General features: G+C 44.9%; 1 protein-coding gene across 1 annotated transcript; it reads left to right on the top strand.

Annotated features, from left to right (window-relative positions):
- The first annotated feature begins 415 nt into the window (after positions 1-415).
- LOC133103339 (SWI/SNF-related matrix-associated actin-dependent regulator of chromatin subfamily D member 1-like) lies at positions 416-2022 on the top strand. The gene is given in 3 exon segments (XM_061208736.1): positions 416-580; positions 583-1368; positions 1371-2022. Coding segments are annotated over 3 exon segments (1440 nt in total). The 3' UTR covers positions 1860-2022.
- The last annotated feature ends 10311 nt before the right edge of the window (positions 2023-12333 follow it).

Genomic DNA, 12333 nt, shown 5'->3' with positions numbered 1-12333 from the left:
GTAGTTTGATCCTGTTTTTGTTTAAAACTATGTATATATCTTTACACCAATACATATATTTATCTTTATGTAAGTTTGTATGGGTGTGTATGTATATTTGTGTATATCTGCATGAAGTGCTGTCTAAAACAATGTTCACCAAACAGGTAGTGAGGTTGGAGGTGATTTTTGCTGTCCTCTTTGTATTTCTCTAACTTGTTCATGATGTGCATGTACCAAGGTTTTTTTGGCCTCACCACTCGGCATGTGGGATCTTAGTTCCCCGACCAGGGATCAATCCCGCACCCCCTACATTGGAAGCGCAGAGTCTTAACCACTGGACCACCAGGGAAGTCCCCCTGCTTGTACAATTTTTACAATAGAAAACTGAACTTTTGGGGTTCTTTGTGCAGCTACAGCAGTGGCTCTGGGAAAGATGGCGGCCGGGGCAGGTTTCCAGTCTGTGGCTCCGAGCGACAGCGCTGGAGCCTCAGGAGGGGCGGGCGCGGCGGCTGCCCTGGGCCCAGGTGGGACTCCGGGGCCTCCGGTGCGAATAGGCCCGGCGCCGGGCCAAGGGCTGTACCGCTCCCCGATGCGCGGAGCTCCCCGATGCGCGGAGCGGCCTATCCGAGACCAGGTATGCTACCAGGCAGCCGAACCACACCTCAGGGACCTTCCATGGGACCCCCTGGCTATGAGGGGAGCCTTTCAGTCCGACCTGGCCTGGCCCAGTCAGGGATGGACCAGTCCCACAAGAGACCTGTTCCTCATCAGATCCAGCAGGTCCAGCAGCAGGCAGTCCAGAATCGGAACCACAGTGCAAAGAAAAAGAAGATGGCTGACAAAATTCTACCTCAAAGTATTCGTGAACTGGTACCAGAATCCCAGGCCTATATGGGTCTCTTGACTTTTGAAAGGAAACTGGACCAGACTATCATGAGGAAGTGGCTAGATATCCAGGAGGCCTTGAAACGTCCCATCAAGTCAGCCTTGTCCAAATATGATGCCACCAAACAAAAGAGGAAGTTCTCTTCTTTTTTTAAGTCCTTGGTGCTCGAACTGGACAAGGACCTGTATGGGCCAGACAACCATCTGGTAGAATGTTACTGGACCGCCACTACCCAGGAGACAGATGGCTTCGAAGTGAAGTGGCCAGGAGATGTGAATGTACCGTGTACTGTCCTGCTGATGCTGGATTACCAGCCTCCTCAGTTTAAATTAGACCCTCCTCTGGCTCGCCTGCTGGGCATCCACACCCAGACCCGTCCAGTGATCATTCAAGCACTGTGGCAATATATTAAGACGCATAAGCTCCAGGACCCACCTGAGCGGGAGTTTGTCATCTGTGACAAGTACCTCCAGCAGATCTTTGAGTCTCAACATATGAAGTTTTTCAGAGATTCCCCCAACGGCTCCACGCCTTGCTTATGCCACCAGAGCCCATCATCATTAATCATATCATTAGTGTTGACCCGAATGATCAGAAAATGACAGCTTGTTATGACATTGATGTGGAAGTGGATGATACCTTGAAGACCCAGATGAATTCTTTTCTGCTGTCTACTGCCAGCCAGCAGGAGATTGCTACTCTAGACAACAAGATCCATGAGACAATAGAAACTATCAATCAGCTGAAGACCCAGAGAGAGTTCATGCTGAGCTTTGCCAGAGACCCTCAGGGTTTCATCAATGACTGGCTTCAGTCCCAGTGCCGGGACCTCAAGACCATGACCAAGGTGGTGGGTAACCCAGAGGAAGAGCGCCGAGCTGAGTTCTACTTCCAGCCTTGGGCACAGGAGGCCGTGTGCCAATACTTCTACTCCAAGGTGCAGCAGAGACGACAAGAATTAGAGCAAGCCCTGGGAATCCGAGATACATAGGGCTTCTCCCACAGCCCTGATTTGGCTGCACCCATTTCTTTATTTGGGCCCTGTGCTGCCTGCCTCATAGCACCTGCCTTGGTCTTGCTTGGGGCCTTCCAGGGGATGCTGTTGGTTCTAGGACAACACCAGAATGAAGAGGGTCTCACATGATACCTGTTACCCTCTTCTCCCACTCCATCCCTTCCTACCCGCAGCTTCCCTTTGCCCCACAAAGTTCCCATGTGCCTGTACCCTCCCCTGGTCTGCATAGGACCTCTAGATAGGATTAGAGAGAGAACCTGTAGTGGTAATCAGTGCACTGAATGGATTGGGCCTAAGGCCAAGTGGTCTTCCAGGGGACCAGCTACACTGATCCTGCCCTTCAGAGACCCAGGAGTTGGGAGCTTTAGCCGCTTCTCCAAGACTCAAGCCTGGGGGCCCTCTATAAGCTAGTTGATCTTGGCTTTCCTGATAACAGAATCCAGTTTCCTTCCTTCCCTCCACAGGTTTGGAGCAAACTCTCCCTTCACTCGTTGCCCTCTAGCACTAAAGGAATCCTGGTTCTTGGCTCCACTGAGCCTCAGGTCAGTCCGCAGCCCTCTGGATTGGCCTGCTGTCTCAGTGCTTCACTTACTCCCTCGTAGGGGGTCCACATCAGTACTGGAGTTTGTTCTTTTAGTATTGGTCCCTCTCACCACACTCCCTGTCACTGCTTTTTAGGATTCCCTCCTACCTGTCCTAACCCAGGGCATTTGAGTGGGGGAATCTTGCCTTTCCCTGTCAGAGCCCCAAGGGCCCTCACCTAGGGTACTGTCATTGCCAGCGGAGGCTGTTCCTTCCTGCTGTTGCTTGGAGCTGTGACTCATCCATTCATTCCACCCTGCCTCCCCCATCCTTTCACGGAGAAACAGGCCTGAAATCAAACGGGTAAAAGCCCTGGGCCATCCCTGTCTTCCTGTCCCTTGTCTGCCCAGTTGACACCCACTGGTGACTTCCAGGGCACTGAGGAGTGAAAGCGGCTATAGGGCTGGAGAATAGCTCTGAGTTGGGCTTGTGACTCTTCCCTCTCCCTGCCTCACAGGAGTGTGACTCCCCAGCCCCTGCCCTCAAAGCTTCAGACCCCTCAGGTAGCAGCAGGACCTTGTGATCTTGGCCCCTTGCAACTGAGATGGTTTTGCATCTTTCCGGGAGAGCCTCAAATTCTTCTTCCAGGTTGTATCACCCTAGAGTTAGCATAGCCCAGGCTCGCAGACTCAACACAGCAGGGTGGGAGACAGCTGGGCACAGAGGGGGAATGCCGTTCAGCATGGGCTCTAAACCCACAGAACTGACAAAGCCCCTGCTTCCCCACCCCCTCCTCAGGCTTCTGCGAGCACATCCTCCAGCCCCGTATCCCTGCCTGTTCCACACTGGGGACAGCAGAACTTTCTCCCCTTCTTCCCCTTCTTGTCATTATCCCACTCCTCCCTTGAAAGGTTCTCCCCACAGTGACACTGGACAACCTCTGTCCCTGGGGCCGGAACCAAGAGAAGGAGGCTCCGCACTCCTACACAGTGTCCCTGAAGATAACTGTTTCTTTTTTTTTAAATTAATTTATTTATTTTTATTTCTGGCTGTGTTGGGTCTTCATTTCTGTGCGAGGGCTTTCTCTAGTTGCGGCAAGCGGGGGCCACTCTTCATCGCGGTGCGCGTGCCTCTCACTGTCGCGGCCTCTCTTGTTGCGGAGCACAGGCTCCAGACGCACAGGCTCAGTAGTTGTGGCTCACGGGCCCAGTTGCTCCGCGGCACGTGGGATCATCCCAGACCAGGGCTCGAACCCGTGTCCCCTGCATTAGCAGGCAGATTCTCAACCACTGGGCCACCAGGGAAGCCCAAGATAACTGTTTTTATTAACTGAATTATTATGTTTTCTTCATGGACCAAATTTTTTTTTGTACTGCCCCCTTATCGATGTCACCCAGTTTTAATAAAAGAAACTTCTGGGAAAAAAAAAAAAAAGAAAACTGAACTTTTGGGTCAAGAGGGCTGATTAAGCACATCTGTTCATCTCTCCTCCCTCCAAACATCCCATTGAAATGACAAAATGAGCATTTCCAAGTACTAATGAAAGCCATCAAAATAATAATAATAATAATACCTACTCTTAGAATGATGAGGATTAAAATCTGGCACATAGTACTTGATGGTTATTACCTCCATTCCGCATCCACTTGTAGCTCTAAAGAGAACATGAACACAGGGATTCTTAACCCTTCTTGTGCCACAGACCCCTTTGCAGTCTGGTGAAGCCCATGGACCTCTTCTCAGCCTAATATTTTTCAATGAATAAACTGCCGTACAGAAGATTACAGAGGGAATCATTTATATCAAAATGCAGTTATCAAAATATTTTAAAAACAAATCTGTCATATAGTAACATATGTGCTTCTATATTAGAAGATTTAGCGGTGTATCTAATACCTAGCATAATTTCAAAGTCATGACGAGCAGAAATGATATTTTGAGATGCCTTCGGTAAGACCATTGTGATAGGAAAATACCTGTTTTCTATTGGTGAAGCCACGGGAACTGCTAATACTACTCTGGTTTGTTGCTTATGTTCTTAAGTGAAGGAAATGCTGAATTTAAGTTGAACTTAAAGATAAAGACCATTTTTCTCATCCAATTTCATGGATCTCCAAATTTAACAAATTATGTTCTCCCATAGGTCTTTGCTTAAGTCTGTCCGTTTGATCTCTTTGTTCTTTGCATCTTTCCTCCAACGTGTGATGATCCTTGACTGTCTGCTCACATTGAAGGGTGGGACCTAGACTGAAATTGATTGGGCGCTGGATGCACGTGAGGCCTAATTATTAACTATGAGCTTTGGTGTGACTGTCCATTAGGGAGCTCCCAATGTCAGCATCCTTAGGGTTTTCCTCCTGAGCTGGTCAAATTCTCCAGAGAAGACTCTTATAGCATCTCTTTAGGAGAGTACAATCCTCCATGCCAGCATTGTGGAATCTAGGTTGGGAAAGAAGCCTGAGGGAAGGAGGTTGGGCAGAGCATCTCAGTCTTCCATATATAAACTTTCACTTCATCCCTCCGCTTTCAGGATGATGCCCCATCATCCACTGTGCCTGGTGTTTCCTAATCCAGATCCGCTTCTGTTACTCTCTACAGCTGCACTATCCAACACATCAGACTCTGGTCTCCTGCAGCTATTTAAATCTAAATTAATTAAAATAAAATAAAACAAACTTTCAATTCCTTAATCGCACTAACCACATTTCAAGCACTCAATAGCCACATAGAGCTAGTGGCTGGCAACTATATTGGACAGTGCATGACATTCCTTGTCACTGCAGAAAGTTCTGTGGAATAGAGCTGCTCTAGAGCAAGGGATGGCAAGTCTTTTCTGTAAAGGGCCAGATAGTAAGTATTTTTGGCTTTGCACACCATATGGTCTCCATTGCAACTACTCAACTATGTCAATGTAGCATGAAAGAAGCCATTAACAATATGTGGAACATGCATTGGAACACATGGCTAAGTTCCAACAAAACTTTATTTATGAACACTGGAATCTGAATTTCCTAACATTTTCATGTGTCGTAAAATATTATTCTGCTTTTTATTTTTTCCCAACCATTCGAGAATGCAAAACTATTTTTCACTTATGGGCTGTACATAAACAGGGAGCAGGCTAGATTTGGTTCATGGACCATACCTTGCCGACCTTTGTCTTAGGGCACGGTACTTTTTAAATTTTAATTAATTTTTATTGGAGTGTAGTTGATTTACAACATTGTGTTTGTTTCTGGTCTACAGCATAGTGAATCAGTTATACATGTACATATATCCACTCTTTTTTAGATTCTTTTCCCATACAGGTCATTACAGAGTATTGAGTAGAGTTTCCTGTGCTTTACAGTAGGTTCTTATTAGTTATCTATTTTATATATAGTAGTGTGTATACGTCAATCCCAAGCTCCCAATTTATCCCTCCCCCCGCCACCCAGGGCATTGTATTTTTTAAAGAAAAATCCCTGTACTGTTATTTTAGTAGTTTCAGAGAGGAAGCAGAGGCTACGTTGCACAGTTTTTTGGGTTTTTTTGGTTTTTTTCCTTTTTTTTTAACCTAGAAGTTTCATTAACTTCTTTGTGTAGCCTAGGATCTGTGAACACAGAGCCCCATCTCTCTTATTGGCTGTTCTCCGCCTGGGGTCCAGCCTTGTGTCCAGCACGATGCTTGACATGTAACAGGCTCTCAGTCAATAGGGCTGAACTGTCAAATGCTCACCACGTCATCTTCTTTTCCTTTATTTTACATAATTTTACTTTTCACTTAGATCTGCCTTCAGGAAAGAATGTGCTGGTTAGGCTGATGAGAAAATTGCAGTATGCTTAATTCTATTTCTTGTTATCAGCAAATACATTGACATTCCCATTTTCCACATCAGTCCCATGAGCTTGGTAAATGTAATTCCACCTCTGAGAGAAGACATCAGCTCCTAAGCCTGTGTAGAATCAAACAAATCTTGGTTATGGAAGTGTAAGTCTCAGTTGAATCTGATAAGAAGACTTGTAAAGCAAGGGAAAGCAATCTGGAGAACACAAGTACCTGGAGATTTTAAATACTGGGCTGAAACTGCCTTCTTAGCAAGATAAAGAAGAGAAGGTTATAGAATGTTAACATTGCCATGACTCTAAGAAGACAATGAGGGACTTCCCTGGTAGTCCAGTGGCTAAGACTCCAAGCTCCCAATGCAGGGGGCCCAGGTTCCATCCCTGCTCAGGGAACTAGATCCCACATGCTGCAACTAAAAGATTCCGCATGCTGCAACTAAGACCCGGTGCAGCCAAATAAATAAATATTAAAAAAAAAAAAGAAGAAGACAATGAGCCAAGGGCATTATTGGAAACCAGTTGGATGGGGGCAAAAGCCACAGGTTAGATTAAAACCACACATGCACCAAACTCCTACAACAGAGATCCCCAACCGGTCCGCTGCCTGTTAGGAACCGGGCCGCACAGCAGGAGGTGAGTGGCTGCGAAGGAGCAAAGCTTCATCTGCCTCTCCCCATCGCTCCCCATCGCTCTCATTACCGCCTGAACCATCCTCCCCTCCACCATCTGTGGAAAAATTGTCTTCCACAAAACCAGTCCCTGGTGCCAAAAAGGTTGGGGACCACTGTCTTACAAGATAATAGGAGCAAACCCTGGGTATGCTAATAACTTTTTAGATATAACACCAAAGTCATGATCCTCGAAGGAAATAATCAATAAACTGGACTTCATTAAAATTAAAAACTTCTACTCTGCAAAAGACAATGTGAGGATAATGAGAAGACAAGTTACAGACTGGGAGAAAATATTTGCAAACGACACATCTGATAAAGGACTGTTATCCAAAATATACAAAAACTCAACAATAAGAACACAAACAATCCAATTAAAAAGTGAGTCAATGGGCTTCCCTGGCGGCACAGTGGTTAAGAATCCGCCTGCCAATGCAGCAGACATAGGTTCGAGCCCTGGTCTGGGAAGATCCCACATGCTCCAGGGCAACTAAGCCTGCATGCCACAACTACTTAGTCTGCGCTCTAGAGCCCGTGAGCCACAACTACTGAGCCCGTGCGCCGCAACTACTGAAACCTGCGCGCCTAGAGCCCGTGCTCCGCAACAAGAGAAGCCACCGCAATGAGAAGCCCGCACACCGCAAAGAAGAGTAGCCCCCGCTCGACGCAACTAGAGAAAGCCTGCACGCAGCAACAAAGACCCAACGTAGCCAAAAATAAATTAAATAAATAAATTTTTTTAAAAAAGGCTTTAAAAAAAGTGAGTCAAAGATCTTAACAGACACCTCACCAAAGAAGACAAATCGATGGCAAACATGCATAGGAAAATATGTTCCACATCACATGTCATCAGGGAAATGCAAATTAAAACTACACACCTCTTAGAACAGCCAAACTCCAAAACACAGACAACACCAAATGCTGGTAAGGATGTGGATCAAGAGGAATTCTCATTCATGTCAAAAGAAAATGTTCCTTTCCTACTTAGTGGCTTTTCACCTCCTACTCTGCCCATATCAGATCCTAGGACTACAGGTTTTCTGGTTCATTGATGATATAACCTCTTTTTATGCTGGAAATCCACCACTTGTGCAAGTGATTTAAGGTACAGTGAGCTACACAGATTAAACAAACATGTCCTAAGCACCTATAATCTGCCATGTTCTTTTAGTTATATTTTTACTCCCAATTTACAGCTGAGGAAACTGGAGCTTCAAGAGGATAAATGACTTGTATGAGTCCACTTATTTGTTTCAAAAAACAGGAGGAACTAATTGACAGGGTTAGAACAGTAGAATGGGTAACCTTTGGAGAGAAGGGGTGGGTAGTGATTGGGAAGGAGCACAAGGGGACAACGACTTGTTGGTAATAATCGACTTCTTGACTAGGGTGTCCTTATCTGCGTGTGTTCACTTTTTGATAATTCATCCGTTTGTACACTTATGATTCATGATTTTTTTCTGTTTGTTATACTGATATAAATATTGTTAAAATTTCTCAAACATACACTATTGCTAAAATGTAAATTTAATAGATGGCTGAAATTTAAAGTTGAAGAAAGTCCTCCCAACATAGAACAAAAAGACAGAGATGGAAAAGACCAAGAGAGAGAAAATATGAGAAAAAAATTAAACTGTGTCAGATGCAATACAGTTTAAAGATTCTAAGTTTTCCCTGGATTTAAAAAATATTCATCTAGGGAGTTCCCTGGTGGTCTAGTGGTTAGGATTCAGCGCTTTCACTGCCGTGGCCCGGTTTCAATTCCTGGTAGGGGAACTGAGATCCTGCAAGCTGCGCAGCACGGCCAAAAAAAAAAAAAAAATCATCTGTGAAGGAAAAAGACTCAGACCAGTATCAGATTTCTCACCAAAATTCAAAAGCCAGATGCCAATAGTGCAGTATCTTGAAAATTCTAAAAGAGATTTTTAACCTAGAATTCTATTCCCAGGCAAACATAATCAAGTGTGAAGGCAAATAAAGACATTTTCAGACTTGCCAGGACAGAAATAGTTTATCTTTTTTGTAACCTGTTCATTTAAAGAATGGACAAAACATTAAAGTCTTGATTGTAATAGTTGGAGGACAGAATATAATGTTAACTACATCAGTTAGGATGTGCATGTTTAAGTTGCAGTGACAAATAACCCCCAAACACTCAGAGGCTTAGAACAACAAAGATTTATGTCTCCCTCGTATTACATGTTGATTGTACATTGCTGGGGTTGGGGGTTGCTGACAGAGGCTCCTCCATGTGGAATGTTGCCAGGTGTGGCAGCAGGTGGGAGAACATGGTATCTGCATCTGGGGGTTGGGGGAGGGAGGAGCTCACACCAGCCATTAAATGCTCCAAGCCTAGAAGTAGCAAAGGTCACTTCCTCCCGCAACCCATTGGCCAGAATTAGTCACATGGTTACACCAACTCAAAGGGGTGGGGAAACATAATCCTCCATGTGTCTGGAAGGAGAGACCCCGATAGAGGGGAACTCTGGAAGTCTCTACCACAGTAAATAAAATGACGCTTTAAAAACAAAAGTGAGGCTGACAAAATGTGGAAAATAGAAACAGCGAGAGAAAAGAAACACTGCTCATACCTTCATCTTAGAAAGTGGAGTGTCAAAAGATATGGTCCATGGGATAAAATAAGATGGAGGTTACGTTTATTGAATTTATGAAGAGAAATGAGAACGACAAATAAGTATATAAATGTCAAGCAGTTGGAGAAAGCAGGGATTATAAGCACACTTTACAGACAGTAAATATTATCTAGCTATTGTTTATAATTAAGGAGGTAATCACCAGAAAATTAAAATGATTAAAAGAGGTTGCCTCAAGGGAGTTGGAGGTGAGAGTTTGCTTTTCATGGTAAACTTTCCTGTGCTGTTTAATATGTTATCATGTATATGAATGTATTCGGGCTATCCAGAGAAACAGAACCAGCAGGAGATATATGTGTATTGATAGATATGGATATAGATACAGATGTGTATACGTCTAAGATCTGGTCTGAGTCTAAAGACCTGAGAACCAGGAGTTCCAATGTCCAAGGGCAGGAGAAGATGGAGGTCCCAGCTCTGGAGAGAGAGCAAATTCACCCTTCCTCCACCTTTTTATGCGAATCGAGCTCTCAATGGATTGGAGGATGCTCATCCACACAGGGGACGGCCATCTTTACTCAGTCTATTGAATCAAATGCTAATCTTTTCCAGAGACACCCTCACAGACACACCCAGAAATCATGTTTTGCCAGCTATCTGGGCATCCCTTAGCCTAGTCAAGTTGACACACAGAACGAATCATCACAATGAACTACATTTCATTTCAAATAGCATGGTCTTTGAGGTCAGACTTTCAAGCTTCACCGCACAGGGCAAGTTGCCATCACTTAGCTTCCCTGGACTTCAACTTCCTTTCCTGTAAAGTGGGATGAGACTTTTATGGGATTATATGAGCTCATGTATGGTGAGAGCTTGGCACTTGCTGACTAGAGGGGAGACGCCATCACTGACATCAGGGCCACACTGGCTCTGTGTGCAAGAGATTTGGGCCCTGAGTCCTGATGGAGGAGGTTCTGGGAAACCATCCAACATACCTGCTTATGTTCCGGTTGGGCATGTGTGGCCCGGTCTTATTGGAGGAGTCAGGCTGTGGGACCAGGATGAGAATGGACTCATGACCTGCAGCCCAGGGCCGTGCAGACCACCCCTGTGGTCTCAGCATCATAACTGCATTTGGCTTTGGACATTAGAGAAAAGAGAGCCATTTGGGAGGAATTGAAACATTTCCTCCTGTGCAAATTGTTTCTTTTTATACTGGCCAGTCCAAGGTGTTCTGACAAAGGTCAAAAGTATTTATTTTCTTGGATACTCCAGGGGTGAGAGTGAAACGCACGTGAGGGTGAGCCAGAGCAGTGGGGCGGGGGGAGGAGAAAGAGGAGTTTTGCCAACTTTGACAACTGAAAGGGCTTCTTTTTATCACAGGAAATGGTTGGTTTGGGGGCATGGAAACAACCTCTGGTTTTCTATCAAAAACAGCAGAAATTACAACGTGGGAAAATTAAGAAATGGTTGAACAGACACATGATATGGTCAAGGCCACTCTCCATCGGGCCCCGCCCACCTCCCCAGCCTTGTCTCCCCCTGCTCCCCACCCCCAGCTGACACCTGAGCTTTGCCAATCTGCTAGGTTCCCTAGCATGGAACTCCCCTGGACTGTTACCTCTGCCTGGACTGCCCAAACCCAGTTTCTTGGCCTGCTGAGCCTTCATGTAGGACTCAGATGGGGTGCCATCTCCTCCTCAAAGACCCCCTCCCCCACCCCCGCTCCTCTTCTCTGCCCCATTACATCATGTGTTTCCACCTTTACACTTATCAAGCTGTGTCAAAACTACCCATCCAACCATCTGTCTCTCCCACTGGGCCGGAGATCATACAATGGACCCTCAGGCTCAGATCTGGCACTCAGACAGAATCATGCTTTATTTGGGCTGCACCGTTTGTGCCAACATCACATTTAAAAATTTTTTTGCATTCATTGCCAAAAATTAAACATTGAGAGATTTCACATTAAAATTCAGATTTCTGGCTTCTCTTGACAAATTGGAAATCCAGCAACATGGGTGCACTTATTCACCCTTGTGATGGGGGTCCCTTTTGGATAGAGCATGGTTTCTCCAGTTCTCCACAGTCCCCACCATGCCCTATTGTCTCAGCATTGAAGCCTTATATCAGAGCTATTTGTCATAAATATTGCAATACTGGTTTTGTTTGTTTGTTTGTTTTTTACAGTGGATTAAAGAAGAAAGTAAAATATTTCTTTTACCCATGTTCCTTCCTCACACCTGGCCCACTTCCCTCATTTACATCACCAAACCAAATCCTGTGGGTACCTGAGCTCGCCACTCTTGCACAAATCGAATGGATTGTGGTAGGAGTTAGGTGGGATGATTCCCAAAGGGAGATCAAGGGGAAAGGTGCTGGGCAGGCAAAAACAAGAGCTGTCCACTCAACCCCTGCTTTTAAAGAGGAAGAAACTGAGGCGCAGAGAGGTTAAGCAATTTGCTCTGAGTCACACAGCTAGGGAATGGAGGAGTTGGAATTTGAATCCTATCTGATACTAAAGTCTCAGCTTTTGTCATTGCTTTTCCCATTTGGCTTGCAATAGTTTTGTTTTGTTTTTTTTAATTTAAACACACTCTATACAATTTTTAAATATATAAAATTATAAGGAAGAAAGTAAAATCCCCTGAAATCTTATCACGGTATATAGCTACTGTTAATATTTTAGTGGGCATCTTTCAGGCATGTCTTTATACTCACAGGCAACAGAAGAAACCTGTTACAGAAATCAAATAATAAATATTCCTTACTTTTTCAAAGAAAAAAATTGCACTGAATCTATAGACCCATTTGGAGGGAATTGACATCTTTACAATA

The sequence above is a fragment of the Eubalaena glacialis genome, chromosome 13 (assembly GCF_028564815.1).
Source record: "Eubalaena glacialis isolate mEubGla1 chromosome 13, mEubGla1.1.hap2.+ XY, whole genome shotgun sequence".
NCBI classification, from domain to species: domain Eukaryota; kingdom Metazoa; phylum Chordata; class Mammalia; order Artiodactyla; family Balaenidae; genus Eubalaena; species Eubalaena glacialis.
Note: the sequence above shows the minus strand (reverse complement) of the source record. Positions and strands in the feature narration are given on the sequence as shown.